General features: G+C 52.5%; 1 protein-coding gene across 4 annotated transcripts in view; it reads left to right on the top strand.

Moving 5' to 3' along the window:
• BRD4 (bromodomain containing 4) overlaps positions 1 to 17,500 on the top strand; it is a 99,844-nt gene that overhangs the window by 62,863 nt on the left and 19,481 nt on the right. For all 4 annotated transcript variants that reach the window (XM_045379704.3, XM_074026195.1, XM_045379706.3 and 1 more), the window contains exons 3-10: positions 3,576 to 3,713; positions 5,062 to 5,197; positions 6,957 to 7,246; positions 7,837 to 8,199; positions 9,055 to 9,183; positions 15,443 to 15,652; positions 16,339 to 16,535; positions 17,016 to 17,311. In XM_045379704.3, the coding sequence (XP_045235639.1) occupies positions 3,576 to 3,713; positions 5,062 to 5,197; positions 6,957 to 7,246; positions 7,837 to 8,199; positions 9,055 to 9,183; positions 15,443 to 15,652; positions 16,339 to 16,535; positions 17,016 to 17,311 (1,759 nt within the window). The remainder of the gene's footprint in view (positions 1 to 3,575; positions 3,714 to 5,061; positions 5,198 to 6,956; positions 7,247 to 7,836; positions 8,200 to 9,054; positions 9,184 to 15,442; positions 15,653 to 16,338; positions 16,536 to 17,015; positions 17,312 to 17,500) is intronic.

Genomic DNA, 17,500 nt, shown 5'->3' with positions numbered 1-17,500 from the left:
ACTGGTTTCTTAGATATTGGAATCCTGGGGAAAATTGTGTAGAGGTTGAAGCAGTGGGAGAAAGGAAGGCCTACATATCTACTTGCAGTTCCATGGTGAGTTGAAGTCAGAGCACTTGGCCATCCTGGCCCCTTCCTTTCTTAGGTGTGTACGTAGTTGATCAAGGATAAGTAGACGTAGTTGATCAGACTATGCTAGAGGGGGATTGGCTTGCCGCAATAGCAGTCACCTAGCATCATCGTCACTGTCACCCAGAGCACACAGTGGGGAAAAATAGTGGATTACCTCCCAGGGAGCGCAAGTACATGGAGGTGACCCCAGCTGGAGAAAGGTGGCTGTGGCTGCAGCTGCACAGGCGGTGTTGCCCTCCCTCCCTCTGACTGCAGCACACTTGCTTTTGTGCCTTTTGTGAGCCCACCCCTCTTCTCTTTCCCTAGAGAGTTTTCCATTTGCCCATATCCCTAGCAAACTGTTCTGCAAGCACAACTTGTATCTCCAACTGAACCTCAGGGAGCAGATGGAAGAAATGCTTTAGTTTTTCTTCTTTTCTTTAAAGCACCAAGGACTAATTGTCTTTAAATTGTCCTTTACTGTTTGCTAAGTCCCGTACACCCCCTGGCAAGTGTATTAGGTGGTTGCAGCCACTGACCCAGGCTGGTGTGTGCACACTAGAGCTACTCGTGTATAGGAGCGGCCTTAGCCTCTGCCAGGCATCCGGACTCCCAAGTTTAAAGCCATTGTGTCTGTAAGAACTGTCTGGTGCTATTGGTTCACTGAATACGTGTCGTGCACTCGGGGGAAGATAATCAGAAGAGAGTAGTATGTGTCTGGGTCTTGAGCTGGCTCAGGAAAGGTATGGAGGCAAAAGAGGGGCCCCACTCTCTATTGACCAAGATAAGGAGTGGAGGCAGTCAGCTGTGTTGGCCTGCGGGAGGGAGACTGTTGAGGGAGCTCACTGCACCAGTCTCTAGCTGAGCTGGGCAGGGTCCATAATAGAGAGTGACATTCTCAGAGCAGATGCACAGAACCAGGAGAGAAGGAGCTGGGGGCTAGAGTGGAACCCAGAGCGCTGTGAGACCCTTAGGGGTTGGGGGGAAGGCAGAAGGCTTACAGGAGAGAGCATTTCCCCAGATTCCAACATCAGAAGCTACAGGGAGGTCAAAGAGATGAGGATTCCGACCTGACCATCCTATTGACCTTTAGGAGGGCATTGGTGACCTTAGGAAGACGTGATACAGAAGTAGAAACCAGATTTGCGACGGTGTGAATGCGAAGGTGAGGATGTGAAGCCACCATTTCAAGAAGCTTGGCTTTGAAGGGAGACGCATCAGTGCCAGAATAGCAGGGGGGTCAGCTTGTTACAAGAAGACACAGTGGGAACTGAAGCAGGGAGGGCTGAGAAGGTGAAGACAGGAGAAGGAAGGGCTGGGGGACTTGAGATTGCCGGGAAGCAGCAGCATCCCAGGTGAGGCTGAGGAAACAGTGCTGACCAGCGGGACAGACAGGTATGGGGTGGTTGGTTAGGCCATGGGGTTTGGGAGTTCAAGGTCAGTCTCTGAAGTGCAGGCCGGAGAGTGGCCAGGACATTCTTGCTCTGGGCAGAGAGTGAAGCTACCTGTCCCTATGACTGTTGACGTTGGCCTCATTAGCTCTGACATAAAAGGAAGGGACTGATCCATGGTGGCCCTGATCTGATGTCTTCAGAGATGGAAGAGTGAGGAGCAGAGGAGGGAGCTTGCTGGATGAGAGTGGTCTCAGGGCGTTTGGTGGGGGCTGAGCCAAAGGGGATGCTTGATCAGGAGCATCGTCATGCTAAAGCTGTTTTCCGGGGACTTCCTTCTTCAGGAGATGTTAAGGCCACCCCAAAAAGTATTCCTTGTCTGTTTTCTGATGCCTTCTAGGTCTTCACCCGCATTTTGATCTCCTGTCATGCACCTAAATCTTACTATCCAGGCTGGCAGTTCCTCTTCACCACCGTTCTCTCTGTCTTCACCCCAATTCCTCTTCACTGTTCTGTTTGCCCTTGAGCCATGTGACACACTGTGGCCAATTCAGTGGCCTTTGGCCATAGAATAAAATCTAAATGTCCACTGTGATAGATCTATTCAGACTTGGTTCTCTTGGTGAAGGAGGTCAGAGCATAGACAGTGGTGTCGATAGTCTGCTTCCAGTCTCCTCTCTTGACCACTTGCCTAAGGTACCCAGGCATACACTTGTAGCCCCCACCCCCAGGGCAGTTCCATGACCTGTGCCAAACCCTTACATGTAAGCAGGTCACCCTTGTCTCTTTCTGGTGGATGTCAGAACATCTCAAAACCCCACACTCATCCCCTGTGCTGGCCTTTCCAACACTGTCCACTACCATTCCCGAGCAGGGCCTCAGTGCTTGCTGTTAGCATACTTGCTCTCTCCTCCCTGCAACAGCCTCTCCATCTGCAGCCTGTGCCTCTACCTTGGGACTCCACTTGGATTTGGTTCTGATACGCCACTCAAACTTAATTACGGGAGCACCTCTCCCCAGTCAGAGTGATGGCTCAGAAAGTTTGGCTCTCAGTGGGTCAGGCCAACAGCCTGAGCTGGTCTAGTCATCAGGGGCTTGCTGTCTGGGTGCAGCCCCCTGCCTGGCCCTCTGTGATTCTTACACTTGGAAACTCAGGTACTGCTTGATCTGTCCCCACATTCCTTCTGTGGTTGTTTTTAAAAATGAACTTAGTTTTAGAAAATAGGTTTAGATTTAGAGAAAAAGTTGTGAGAATGATGCAGTTTGATTTCAGGGACTTTAAGACATTTACATCTGTTATCTGGCTCCTTCTGTTTGGCACCTAAAGAGAGTAAGATCTGAAGGTTTGAGGGTTGGGATGGCCAATTTTTTTTTTTTTTTTTTTTTTTTTTTTTTTTTTTTTTAAACTAAGGATCGTAAAGGCTGTCCAGATTTGTCATTTGGCAGTTAACGTGGTCGTTCAACTGTATCTGGATACTAAAGAATCCTTAGTGGTAGACTGTGTGCAAGTGAAAGAAACATAAGTCCAGTGAACTTGACTAAGGGTGGAAGCTTATGCTCCGCAGCTCTTCATGGTGACAAGGAGGCAGGAGTGCCAGGGCCAAGGGTTAAGAGTGGGCTCCAGCATTGGCGCCAGGGAAATTTGCATTTTATGGACATGTAAAATTTCAAATGGTGGGGACAAGTAGGACCTGCCATGGATTCTCTTACTAGGTGAGGATTGCTTTTTAAAAGGCTCCCTGGTTTCCCCCTTATTTATTAAAAGTGAAAATATTTTAGCATCTATAAAAAGAAAAAAATGTGCATTTCAGTAAAGGCAACCTGTTCCAAGATAGAGCAGTTGGAAACGTGTATGTTTCCCTCTGAATTACTCTCCAGCATTCAGGAACCCTTCCCTGCTCCACTCCACTTTATTTTGGTGTTCCCCCTCGAGATCACTTGCTGATACCAGTAGGAGCTGTGGTTCCCGTGGATTTACCTGTGGAGCAGCCAAGGGTGAGGTCCCCAGGCCAGCCCAGCATTTGTGCTGCCTGGCTGCCTAGGTGACACTGGACTTCTGCTCTCTGCTTTCCAGGATTACTATAAGATCATTAAAACGCCTATGGATATGGGAACAATAAAGAAGCGCTTGGAAAACAACTATTACTGGAATGCTCAGGAATGTATCCAGGACTTCAACACTATGTTTACAAATTGTTACATCTACAACAAGGTGAGATATGGGGGTGGGTGTCCAGCTGCCCTGGGGAGAGTGGAGGAGAGGCGACGGCAGTGGGCATGTCAGGAGCCCGTGGGCAGGGGTGTTGGGTGTGGCTGGGCTTCGAGTCTGGCGAGAGGAGACCCTTGGAGGTAGAGGTAATGAGACCTGTGGTTGTGCCTGTGGCTGGGTATGGGCTTTTTTGCTGGGAGGAGGGTGCTGGCCATGTTGAACTTGCAAGCTGTCCTTGTTAGCCTGAAGCATGTGCTTCTGGTGCCCTTGGGATTTTGGTTCCTGAGCATGTCTAGTAGAGAAGGCGTGAGGAGAATAGTGGCGACTCATGACAAAGTCCATTTGGGTGATGTAAATTGTTAGGAAAGAGCCTGCTAAAATGTAGTTGTGCAGAGGTGTGCCCAAACAGACCTCCACGTGAGAGAGGGTGTGATGGGGCCGGCGCAGAGCTCAGTTGCTCTGTGGGTGATGGTCTGCTGGAACTGTGGACATGACTGTCGATAACTCTTGGCCATAGATGAAGTGTCCCCCCGATCCTACATGTAGACCTGAAGGTCACTTCCTAACCCCGTAGCCAAACCTTTCGGCTCGGCTGTGCCATGAAGCCAGATCATTTGTTTACAGTTCAGACCACAGATGTGATTAAAATCAACCCTTTCAAATAGAACGACTCTGGAGGGAGACACTATACAGAACTCAGCTTTTGACCTCTGCTGGTGTAGTGGGTAAAAATGCCCAGAAGAGATGGGTAGGTGAGTTTCTTGAAGTTTACTGTGTTTTTTAAAGTCTCAGCTCTCACCACTTAGGTTTGAGCAAAATGTGCAGACCAGGCTCTCAGTTTAGAACTGAGTGGGAACAGCATGTTATAGATGAGGTGACCAGAGTGGGACCCCTAAACTAGTGTGAGATGTGCAGTGCCCAGAGTCCTGGTAAGCTGCCATGGGGGTACATTGGGGAGCATTGCTGGGGCCCTGCTAATGTATCATGGCAAGAAATCCTGTGTCATTCAAGTATTTCTGGTGAAACTGAATTGTGTCAAAGGAGGGCCCCTTTCAGTGATTGGCTGAGCTTGGCAGATGCTTAAGGCATTAGGATGGCTTCTCAGACAGGCCAGAGCTTAAAAGATGAGGGAGGTGTAGGTAGACAAGTGTAGGCTCAGCACACCTGTGGGAACACAAGCCTCTGTGATACCTGGTAGTGTAGCCATTGTGGCTCCTTTGGGTGCAGATCGGGGAAGGACCCGGAATACGACGCTTCATGCTTTGGGGGCAGGGGGTGGCATGGGGTGCCCTGTCTACAAAGGTGGGGAGGGGAGGGCCATCTGACTCTACCCCTGTGTCTCCTTATCCAGCCTGGAGATGACATAGTCTTAATGGCAGAAGCTCTGGAAAAGCTCTTCTTGCAAAAAATAAATGAACTACCCACAGAAGAAACCGAGATCATGATAGTCCAGGCAAAAGGAAGAGGACGTGGGAGGAAAGAAGCAGGTAGAGTACTGAAATAGCAAGTAAATTGGCTTTCTCCCCGACCTTTGTCCCTTTTCCAAGTTCTGTGGGGGGCTGGGAGTGGCAGGAAGATGGTGACATTATATACTGCATGCCGCGTTTGGACATGTGAGATTGGGTTTGGTGTTGGATCCATCCCACAGGGTCATGTGGCCCTGTGGCCTCTTCTAAGCAGAAATAATTGGGCCCTGCCTTTTCTGAGGGTAGGTGATGGATTTACGATAAAAAGAAAGTGTAACTTTTCAAAGCACTTTGACATATTTTGAACACTTGACCCTACCAGTATCATAGGTGGTTTTTACTTTTCCATTTTAAGGACATTAACATGACCAGAAATCATTTTAACTAACTCTCAGTTCTAAACCTTGAGGTTGGGAATTGGAATTACCTTAATGCACTGGTGTCAGAGCTATCCCTGCTTCTGATGCTCAGTCATCTGAAATGAAAGCCCTCCGCATCCATTTCTGCCTGTCACCACCCCCAACTGACACAGGGTTCCAGGGGCCAGCTGGCAGAGCTGCGCACTCCAGGAAATGATTCTGTCTAGGAAACCAGCAGCTACTGTCCACATCTTGTCCTTTGCAACTCCATGCTGCAGAAGGGTGACATTTGCAAGGTGGTCCCTGAGTGTGAGTTGTTTGCTTCTCTGAGCAGCAGCCTTTCACCTGGCTTCCCATGCTGTTCTGAAGTGGTGGCAGAAAGGGGGTTGCTGCATCCCCTGCTGCACCCAAAGGTAAATAAGGAGAACTAGTCTCACATGTCATCCTGTGGCTCTTGTACATATCAGATCACATCCCTGATCCTCATGTAAGTCACATCCCTTATCCTTACATGAGGATATTGGTCCTCACTCCCTGGGACCAGGGGTTTGGGCTGCACGCTGGGCAGACAGACTTGGTGGCACCTCCTGTTCCAGTCTGGAAGAAGTCCAGCAGTTGTGCCGGGGGAATGAGAAATGGGAAACTCAGCGGAATTTCACCCTTGCTCCTTGAGATGCACAGAGAACATGGGTGTTGCTTGAGCTGGTAGATGAGGGCACTGGGTGTCTTTGTCCATTTTCATGGCAGCCAGCATGCACACGAAGGATGTGGTGGCCCAGGTTATGCTCCCAGGCATTCGCACCCTGGGCCATCCGCTCTTGTTAGAGCTCTGACCATAATCCCTCACTTTTTGCAGCTGGTTGGGTGAGCCACGTGACCATTGTGTGTTTGGACTCCCTGCACAGCTGCTGGGAGGCAGCGCCGGAGGCAGTCATGAATGGCAACAGTCCAGCTGCCCCCTGTGGCTTGAGGAGGTGGGGGTCTGCCAGTTTCCAGAAACCTTGGCGAGGGCAGCTACTGCCGGCTCCCTGCCAGAAGCTCTTACTCAGAAGGCAGTGCTTCTGGGAACAAGGGCAGCTGTGCCTGGAAGCTCTGAGTGTTTTCCCGCTCTCTGTCCCCTGTCAGCGTGTGCTTCCTGCTCCTTGAGCCTAGGCCTCCAGGCTTCATGAAGGGGTCTTTGTGCCTGAGTTGGGAGTTGCAGCCAGGACGCCCTAGGAAATGAGAAGTGCGGTTTTCTGCTGTTCTCTGAGCCCCAGGGACAGGTGGACGGGTTTGGCAGAGTGGAGTCTGGGATGTTCATCTCTCAGGCAAATGCAGCACGCAGATGTGCGCTCACTGTGTGTGCTGTGTGTCCCCACAAGGTCAACCAGCATGTGGACGTTAGCGTGGCCTGTAACTCCCTGTCTTATTATGATTCGTAGGGACAGCAAAACCTGGCGTTTCCACGGTACCAAACACAACTCAAGCATCAACTCCTCCGCAGACCCAGACCCCTCAGCCGAATCCTCCTCCTGTGCAGGCCACGCCTCACCCCTTCCCTGCCGTCACCCCAGACCTCATCGTCCAGACCCCTGTCATGACAGTGGTGCCTCCCCAGCCACTGCAGACACCCCCGCCGGTGCCCCCCCAGCCACAACCCCCACCCGCTCCAGCTCCCCAGCCTGTACAGAGCCACCCACCTATCATCGCAGCCACCCCACAGCCTGTGAAGGTGAGTGTCCTGGACTCTGGAGGGCTGCTGTCACCAGGGAGGAGAGCAACCCTGTCCTTGCCCATGCTTTACACAAAGCCTGTCCTGGGTCCTGGGCACTGGTGGGTGTTTCTGGGGAGATCTTGCTGTGTTGAAATTGCAGCCCAGAAGCAGCTGCCCTGCTGACTCAAAAGATCCCATAATTGTGTCACACCTCCTAGTGGGTTCCTGCCCCCCTGCCCCTCTCTAATTTAGACTGTACATATTTGCAGATGTGCCATCTAAATAGTCTCTGAATTGTGCCTCCCCTGGGCACTTGGGAAGAGGCCCTAGTGTTAGGTAGTAAGCAGCCTCCAGAGGTCCCTTGGCTTCCAAGTGAGCACACAGTTTTATGCTTTCTCCTGCCACAGGCAGGTCCTGTCCCAGCTGCAGAGCAGAGTGGTGGGACACCGTCTGCCTGTCCTTGGCCCTTTGCCTGTGCAGTTATCTTTGGGTCCATCCTGCGTGAATGTCGGGCCCCTAGACAGGGCATGGCTTTGGGGGTGACCCTGAGGGCAGCTGTGCTGGCTGCCACTTCTGACTGTGCCTGTTGGCGTCCGTGTTCTTGGCAGACAAAGAAAGGAGTGAAGAGGAAAGCAGACACCACCACCCCCACCACCATCGACCCCATTCACGAGCCACCCTCACTGCCCCCGGAGCCCAAGACCACCAAGCTGGGCCAGCGGCGGGAGAGCAGCCGGCCTGTGAAACCTCCAAAGAAGGACGTGCCCGACTCTCAGCAGCACCCAGCGCCAGAGAAGAGCAGCAAGGTCTCAGAGCAGCTCAAGTGCTGCAGCGGCATCCTCAAGGAGATGTTTGCCAAGAAGCACGCCGCCTATGCCTGGCCCTTCTACAAGCCTGTGGACGTGGAGGCGCTGGGCCTGCACGACTACTGTGACATCATCAAGCACCCCATGGACATGAGCACAATCAAGGTGAGCGAGATGTGCCTGAGTGGAGGGACAAGGTGGGCAGGCTGTCCCTCCACATCAGAGCCTTCCTAGCCTTTCCAGTCCAAGAGGAGGCCTAGGCCTGGAACGGTGGCTGCGTGGGCTTTTCCTGTCAACTCGAAGAAACTGAGCGCCCCCTGCTGGCCACTGTGGGACATGCTCTGAGACCCCGTGCTTGGCCATTGTGGCTGTGGATGGCTGTGCTACCCCTTCCCCTAGTCTGAAGAAAAGCAAGACAAGCCCTCTGGCCTTGGTTGCCTGGGGCCCCGGGTACCTTGCCCACACAGTAGATGCTCCATGAGAGTTTGGGACTTGGCGGCCTTGCCAGCCTCTTTGTGGTGGGGAAGGCCTTGCTATCTCCTCTGTGTGGGAGGCACGCTGTAAGTGCCGACATTTTCACCATAGTGTTTTGAGACCTTTTTGGTTTTAAAACTTAACTACGTGTGTCTTCTTCTGGGAGTGGAGTCCCAAACATGGGGCAGGCAGAGCAAAGAACAGTGCTGTGTCCGTTTGACGAGCTCCTGTACTGTGTCATCATGATGAGCTGGGCCCAGCCCTCTCCATCAGTTCTCCCCCTCAGTTCTGGCTCAGGCTCCACCTCCTGTGGGTTCTGAGTCTACCTGCCTGTGAGCCAGGCAGATGAGCTGGGATGCTGGCAGGGCCAGTCCCAGCCCTGAGGCTGAGAACTGGGATGATGGCCTGTCCCCCACTAGAGTCTTGACAAAACTGAGAGCCAAGAAACCAACTTGCTCCTCTAGGCAGCTCTTTCGTCTGCTGCCAGTTACTTCTCCATGGTCACTTGGGCAGACACAGCTAACAGGGACCTGTCTTGTTTTCCAGTCTAAACTGGAGGCCCGTGAGTACCGTGATGCTCAGGAGTTTGGTGCTGACGTCCGATTGATGTTCTCCAACTGCTATAAGTACAACCCTCCTGACCACGAGGTGGTGGCCATGGCCCGCAAGCTCCAGGTGAGGCTTGGGAGGGCACAGCCACCCTCAGCAGAGCGAGCTGAGGTCCTCGTGGGATCACACCTCTGTGGGCCTTGGCAGTTTTTTTTCTGTCACTTTCCTTGGGATAATGCCATGTTGCTTTAAAAAAGTGCCTTAACTCAGCCTAGTGTACATATTTTAAGTTGAGATTATTCAGTTAAAGCAGAGTGGGTGTTCCACTGCAGGCCCCCTCCCCCATCATCCGCCAGCACTCATTTGCTTTTGGCTGGAAGAGCAGGTGTGTGTTGTGCATGGCCCAGTCTCTCCTACAAAACACACCTGTCTCAAGTGGTTCGGGGGTGGGGGGCACTCTTGCCAAGTAGGCGCTGTCACAGTTGTGAGCTGAGGACATCTGCACTGTGGACATCTTTCCACCAGAGCCTTAAGAGCCTTCTAGCTGCAGAGTGGTGGTTTTTCCACATGGCCACAATTCTGATGGGGGGTCCTGGGCCACTTCCTTCAAGTTGAGAGCCTGGGTGGTGCACAATGTGAAATACACGTGTGGACGGGGAGGGGAGATGACAGCATAGATGTGTAAACTATTATTTTTTTAAAAAAGGAAAAATATGTAAGTTTAAAAAAACGGCTTTCTTTGGTTAATAAGATTGGGTTAAAAATTTTGGAGAATAAAGTCAGTATTTAGTACTATCATCTTTTTTTGTGTGTGTGGGTGGGGGGGGGCCGTCTTAATTATTGGAAACAGACAGGGTCTCCTTCTGTCACCCAGGCTGGAGTGTAGTGGCACAATCATAGCTCACGGCAGCCTCTGCCTTCTAGGCTCAAGCGATCCTCGCACCTCAGCCTCCCGAGTAGCTGGGACTACAGACTTGCACCACCGTGCCCAACTAATTTTGCCTCTTTTAAAGAGGTGGGGTTTTGCCATGTTGCACAGGCTGTTCTGGAACCCCTGGGCTTAAGTATTCCACCTGCCTCGGACTCCCAAAGTGCTGGGATTACAGACCCATCTTCTTTTTTAAATTATTTAAAACTGTAGATAAATGATCATAAAAATTCCCAGCCTCTTCTCCCCGAGGCCAGGGGTTGCTTCTGTTCTCAAGGTCAGAGCAGGCTGTGGGCGGGGCCACCTGCCGTCATGAGGTGCTGGTGTGCTCATTGTAGGCCTCAGCAGACTTCTGCACTCCTGCCTCTCACAGCCATCTGCTTCCAGGGCAGAAGTGAGGACTTGGAAAGCCTTTGGTGACCTGCAGATCTGTGCCAGGCAGAGGTCACCAGAGCCCCACTGCCTGCTTGCGTCCTAGCTGTACTAGGTCCTCGTGTTGTCCCAGACTCCCCACCATAGCACCCCATACCTGCTCCCACTGGACCCAAGGCACTGTGTCTCCTGTTCTCCGTGGATCAGGGGCTGCCTTGGCTTCAGAGGACACGTGCTCAAACTCTTGAGGTAGGATAAACACTTCCCTTGTGAAGTTTGTTGGGCTCTTTCTTACTAGTATGAATGTGTCTCTTGTTATTTAAATGCATGCTCGGGCTTGGGGCTTTTTGTTTCTACTTTTTGTTAGGGTTTGTTTGTTTTTTTTTTTTTGAAACGGGGTCTCATTCTGCTTACTGCAGCGTCAACCTGCTGTGCTCAGTTGAGCCTCCCAAATAGCTAGAACAGTGAGCGTGTGCCACCATGCCTGGCTAATTTTTGTATTTTTTGGTAGACATGGTGTCTCACTGTGTTGCCCAGGCTGGTTTCAAACTCCTGGGCTTAGGTGATCCACCCACTTCAGCCTCCCAAACTTCCAGGATTACAGACATGAGCCATGGCACCTGGCCTGTTCCTTAGTTTTATTTTCTGTGACTTGGGGAGTTGTTGCCCTCTCTTCACTTTGGTAGTGTCTGTGTGCCTTCTTCACAAATAACATTGCCCCTTCATCATTCATGTTTGCATTTCCCATCCTTGAAGGAGTTGAGGCTTTTAAATTTCTTTCCCTTTTTTTTTTTTTTTTGCGATGGAGTCTCTTTCTGTCGCCCAGGCTGGAGTGCAGTGGCACGATCTCAGCTCACCGCAACCTCCCCCTCCTGGGTTCAAGCAGTTCTCCTGCCTCAGCCTCCTGAGTAGCTGGGATTACAGGCGCCCACCAGTACACCCAGCTAATTTTTGTATTTTTAGTAGAAACGGGGTTTCACCATATTGGTCAGGCTGGTCTTGAACTCCTGACCTCGTGATCCGCCTGCCTCAGCCTCCCAAAGTGCTGGGGTTACAGGCGTGAGCCACCATGCCCGGCCAGGCTTTTAAATTTGAATGCAGGTTTTGTTCAGTGCTGCCCAGTGGCAGTGGCGCCCTCAGATTTGTGCCTTAAGCTCCTCCATCGCTCCCTCTCTCCCACTCTCTTGAGAAGACAGGGGCACAGCTTTTGCCCACACTGCCCACGTTGATACCCATGCCCTTCATCTACCCTCACAGGAAGAACTCAGCAGAAACAGATTCTCTCCCAGCACCACAGGTGACTGTTTTGAGCTACTTTACTAAGAGAAAGAAAAGAGAAAGCACCTTCTGATGCATTCTATCCCTTTCTTCTTCATTTTTATCTCATTTTTCCTGTCCTCTCCTGCACCCTGGAGCCACCTCCTTTTCACAGATTTTCTCCAACAAAGATTTTTGGGTTTTAAGTGTTTTTTGCATTTTTCTTCTTCTGGGAAACCTGCCTGAATGTAGAGTTTACCAAGGCCACTGGGATGTCTGTCACACCACAGACCCTGCAGCAGAAGAGTTTCTTCTACACACGGGCTACAGGTGCTGGACTGGACTAGACACAGGCCTCACTCTTAAGGGGGGCCCAGTGCAGGCAAGGGGTAGGGGTTGCTGTGGGTGGGCTGCCTCTGGCCCAGCCTGCTTTGCCTGCCCTGGGGAGGGGTACCTCTCTGCCAGTGCTTGGCGGAGGTGTTTCTCTTTGAGCAGCAGAGTTGATGTGGAGGGTTCCAGGGCAGGCTTCTCTTCAGTGGGCAGTTGTGTTTGTGGCATTTCAGCCTTTGTTTTTCTTACTTCTCTCTACTTTCTCTGCATCAACATGGGGTAGAGAGCAAATTCTCCATCAGGTAAGGGGAGGGACAAAGCCCCAGCCCTTGCTCACCTCTTCAAGACCTGTTGGGACCTGCTTAATTGGGTCTCTTAATTTGGCTGGGCCCAAGAAGTGGGATTTATCTGGAAAGTTACTTGGAAAAGGAGCCACTTTATTTTTCTCTCTCAGCCTCTAAATTCTGAGGTCCTTGAGAAAACCTGTGTTCCACCGCCTGACAGCCAAGATACTTGTCTGAAACCAGTGGGGTGTGCTGAAACTGAGAAGCATGACCTCAGAGCCAGACCTCCAGAGGAGTGGGGTGTAGGTTATGGGATGCCGGGCAGGGAGCTGGGCCTCAGCTGGGTCTCTGTCAGTCCAACAGAATGCTTGCACTCAGTGTTCCATGGTGGATGCTGGTGCCTGCTACCCCTCACCATCACCATCCTCCCTTGTGAGAGGCTTGCCCTGGGTGCATCTTGAATCAGGTTTTACTCTCCTCTCGCTGGCCCCACAGCACCCTTGACTGTGTTCTTTCACTCTTAGGTCTTAGCACACTTCCAGCTCATGGCAACCCATTGCTGCCATGTATTCATTCGGTTTTCTGTTTCCAACTAGAGTGTGAGCTCCTTGAACAGGGAACTTGTCATTGCTGTTTACCATCAAGCTGTTACTTGGGGACATGTGAGTGTTGCAGCCACACAGCAAGGTTTTCCTACAGCAGCCCTGGGCCCGCTGGCTTGTGGATTTCCCAGGGTGCCCTCCACTCAGGCTACAACAGCAGTTCTCACATCCAAGAGAAAGTGAAGGATGACGGGGTCACGCAACTGGACACGCCAGGAAGCTGGCAGTTCCCAGTCCCACCAATGTTAGTTTCTCATCCCAGCTGGCTTTGTGTCTTGTATTCTTTGCTCTTTGTTCTTGGGGCCTTTGGAGAGCCAGGGCCATGGGCACCCAGGGAATGGAAGGAGGCCTCAGAGTGAATGCTATACGCCCCCACCCCACCATTTACACAGCAGTCATCACTTGGTGGGGAGGAACAAGGACATCCTCATGTCTCAAAGCTGGCCCAGGCTTACAGACTAGTTCACTGCAGTAGCTACCACTCAGTAGAGGGCACTCCCTCTGTCCTGGGAGGCAGAGCTGATTATCTCCCTTCATGATGTCTTGACACTTCTGAGGCCCACTTCTCTAACCTGCTCCCTGCTGCTTGGCAGCAGGCCTGGCTCTTCCAGAAGCTCTTGTGGCCCCAGCTGCCTCTTGGAGTCATTTTGGGACCTGAGACCACCCACATCCAGAACACTACCCACCTGGCACATAGCTGGGTGCTGCAGGGCTAGGCATCTGTCTTACTCTCTCACTAGGGCCTCCAGTCTGATGTGAAACCCCCCACCTTTTCCTCCTTGGGCCCTACTCCTGGCAGGTTAACTGGTGATGGTCTCTGGTCATCCCTTCTTGTGTATCTTCTTCCTTGCCTCAGACCTGCTCAAGGAGTTATTTCTGAATAAAGTTATTTGCTGGGTGCAGTGGCACATGCCTGTAATCCTGGCACTTTTCACTGTAGGCCTCAGGCTACATTCTAGGCCACATCGTGGGAGGATCCCTTGATCCCAGGAATTGGAGACCAGCCTGGGCAAGATGGCAAAACCCTGTCTGCACAAAAACTTGGCATGGTGGTCTCAGTTACTCAGGAGGCTGAGGCAGGAGGATCTCTTGAGCCCAGGAAGATGAGGCTGTAGTGAGCCATGATTGAGCCACTGATTGCATTCCACTCTGGGCAACAGAGCAAGGCCCTATCTCCAAAAAGAAGAAGGAAGAAAGAAAGAAAAAGTTACTGGGTCAGGCGCAGTGGCTCACGCTGGTCATCCCAACATTTTGGGAGGCCGTGGCAAGTGAATCTGTTGAGATCAGGAGTTGGAGACCAGCCTGACCAACGTGGTAGAACGCTGTCTCTGCTAAAAATGCAAAAATTAGCTGGGCATGGTGGTGTGTGCCTGTAATTCCAGCTACTTGGGAGGCAGAGGTTACAGTGAGCTGAGATTGTGCCACTGCACTCCAACCTGGGTGACAGAGTGAGACTGTCTCAATAAAAAGAAAGAAAGTTACTGGCTAAAGGAAGTCATGCTCCGTGTGGCCTGGAGGGGAGGGAATCAACACCACAGTTATATGGGATGTCTGCTCCAGCAGCGTGGGAGAGGAAGCCTCAAGAAGTGTTTCCTGAGCCATCAGGATGGGGTTCCAGGGCTACGGTCCTCTCTGAAGCATTGACACACATTTGGGGGAAGGTCCTTGCCATGGTGTGTTTCCACGATGATCAGTTTATTCCTGGTTTAAAGCAGGTCCCAGAATTCTGCTGGGAAGCGAGGCCTGTGCTTCTGCCTCTGTCCTGAGCCATCACTGGATTGAGCACAGCGCCCCCAGGGTAGGGCAGGGACTTGCCAGCTGGCTGGCAGTATGTGTGGCCAGACCCAGCGTCCATGTGTGGCTGCTGTTCCCTGAGCTACATGACCCCATGTGGTTCCATCTAATTACTGGATCTTAGGTTGAAAGGTCTTAGGGTCTCCTGCGCACAGTGGTTCCCTCCTGCAGCCTGTCCTCAGTGCCCCACACCTGCTGCCTAAACTTATCTTACCTTGTCCCGCGTGCGCTGGAGGTGCCTCCTCCAGTGGTGCAGCCCTGCTTGGTTAAGTGCTGCAGGGACGATCTGAGGAATGAGGAGACCAACTTAGAGCCGTGTCTGCTACAACAGAGCCTAGTCCCCTAGAGGAGGTGTGCTTGTGGCAGGCACACTCCCACAGCACGTGCTGTGTCTTCTGCCTCGAACACCCTCTCAAGCCACAGACTCCTGCTCCCCACCACGCACCTGGCGGGAGCTTTGGCTGTTTTGCGGTTTGGGGGTGCCCTTGACCCAGTGCCATCTGTCAAGCACCCCCAGACTTCAGTGGGCTGGCTGCCTTGGTGGCCTGGGTCTCATGTCTTTACCTTGGCTGTGTTCTCTAGGGAGTAAGTGCCTGGCTACATCTGGACCACCTTGCTCTTCAAAGTGAGATTTGAGAGGAGTGTTGCAAGAGTTTTCGGAGGCCCTTCCCCCCATCTTGGCGGCAGAGAGGATCACCATCCTCTTTCGCCCTCGGTTGGTTTCTGTTGAGTTGGCCCCAGCAGCCAGTGAGGCCAGGTGATGCTAGGCTGTGGCCTGGGTACCCAGCAGCCCTCACAGCGTGTCTTTCTCTCACCAGGATGTGTTCGAAATGCGCTTTGCCAAGATGCCAGATGAGCCTGAGGAACCAGTGGTGGCCGTGTCCTCCCCGGCAGTGCCCCCTCCCACCAAGGTTGTGGCCCCGCCCTCGTCCAGCGACAGCAGCAGCGATAGCTCCTCGGACAGTGACAGTTCGACTGATGACTCTGAGGAGGAGCGAGCCCAGCGGCTAGCTGAGCTCCAGGAGCAGGTGAGGATGTTGGTGGCTCCATTCTTAATCCCCAGAGTCCATGGACCAGGGTGGCCTCCCCCGAAGTTTCTAAGAGATATTCTTGGCTCTGAGTTCCCAAGGGAGCAGAATTTTCACTGGACCGCCTGTGGCCTTTTCCCCTCTGCTAGGTCAAGTGCATGTTGATCATGCACGTATGTGTGATATTTGTGTTGAGCTTGCAGTTGGGGATGGGGAGTGACGTGGCCATTTTCTGGGCAGAGAGGAGGTGGCTTGATCCTTTCAATGTCTGGAAGGAGGAGGTTGAGCCAGGATGTTCGCCTCTCCTGGGGCTACCTGGTTGTTCCTCTCCCTATAGCCAGTCATCAGGCCCTTCGTGCCTGACGTGTCTGTATGCTCTTAGTTAGCTTCTTAGGGGCCCTCCTTCTGGGATCAGGATGGCTGTGAGACTTAGTGTCTGTCGGCTTGATCAGCTCCTCTGTTGAGGAGGACACTGGCAATCTTTGGAGTTGAGGGAATGGGTGGAGATAGGCTTGTTAGGAATCTGGTTAACATGACAGGTGCAGAGCTGGGGGCCTTCCCTCCCCCTGCCTCCCCTACACACCCTGATGCCCCAGGTGCATGTTTTTTGGAGCAGTCGCCTGGGTCTTGGGTGACAGAAAAGTGGTCTTAGCCCTGAGTGTGTGTCTTGTCTGTCTGGTCCATAGCTCAAAGCCGTGCACGAGCAGCTTGCAGCCCTCTCTCAGCCCCAGCAGAACAAACCAAAGAAAAAGGAGAAAGACAAGAAGGAAAAGAAAAAAGAAAAGCACAAAAGGAAAGAGGAAGTGGAAGAGAATAAAAAAAGCAAAGCCAAGGAACCTCCTCCCAAAAAGACAAAGAAGAATAATAGCAACAGCAGTGCGAGGTCTGTGTCCCCTGAGTTTGCCCTGGGTGGGGACTCTCCTTCCAGGGCCTGCTCTGAGACTGTGTGGGCCACTGCCCCTCCCCGTCCTCGTTGGGTGCGGAGGCTGCCCCTCTGCAGCGTGACTCCACAGGCCAGGCTGGTGGCCATTTGCACACAGGACTTAGCTGCACTGTCTCTGCCCCTTTCTGTAGGATGAGCCTTCGGAGCTCACCATGTTTCGTTGAGGGGGATGGGCGGCAAGGATGGGGCTGTAGCACAACCCCCACTCAGGCAGCCTGCAATCACAGTTGACTTTCAGTCTCTACTGGGTGCTCCCAGAGATTGAGTTGCCAATTCCCCGTTTCCTGTGAAGGCCGGTGGGTGGGGGGTATGGGAAGGGCGCCCCTGGCACCCCTTCACCCCAACATACATGTGGAGGAATGAGTGCCTGGCGTCCTCAGGGGGCCCGTTCTTGATGATGTGTGCATCGTCCCTTCATAGCAAGAAGGAGCCAGCGCCCATGAAGAGCAAGCCCCCTCCCACGTATGAGTCGGAGGAAGAGGACAAGTGCAAGCCTATGTCCTATGAGGAGAAGCGGCAGCTCAGCCTGGACATCAACAAGCTCCCCGGCGAGAAGCTGGGCCGTGTGGTGCACATCATCCAGTCACGGGAGCCCTCGCTGAAGAACTCCAACCCCGATGAGATTGAGATCGACTTTGAGACCTTGAAGCCGTCCACACTGCGTGAGCTGGAGCGCTATGTCACCTCCTGTTTGCGGAAGAAAAGGAAACCTCAAGGTGTGCTTGGGCCCTCTGGGCGTGGGGATCCTTCTGTGGGTCCCCTCAGTAACTTCCCTCCTTGCTCAGTCTACTCTCTGTGCGCTTTTTTTTTCCAATTATAATATTTGTGTTCTTGACACAGAAATCTCTGAAAGGTTGTGACGTCACCCTCGCCCCTAGGCTGTCAGTGTCTTTCTAGATCTCTGA

Source organism: Macaca fascicularis, chromosome 19 (genome assembly GCF_037993035.2).
Source record: "Macaca fascicularis isolate 582-1 chromosome 19, T2T-MFA8v1.1".
NCBI lineage: Eukaryota > Metazoa > Chordata > Mammalia > Primates > Cercopithecidae > Macaca > Macaca fascicularis.
This window is presented reverse-complemented; position numbering and strand designations above follow the sequence as displayed.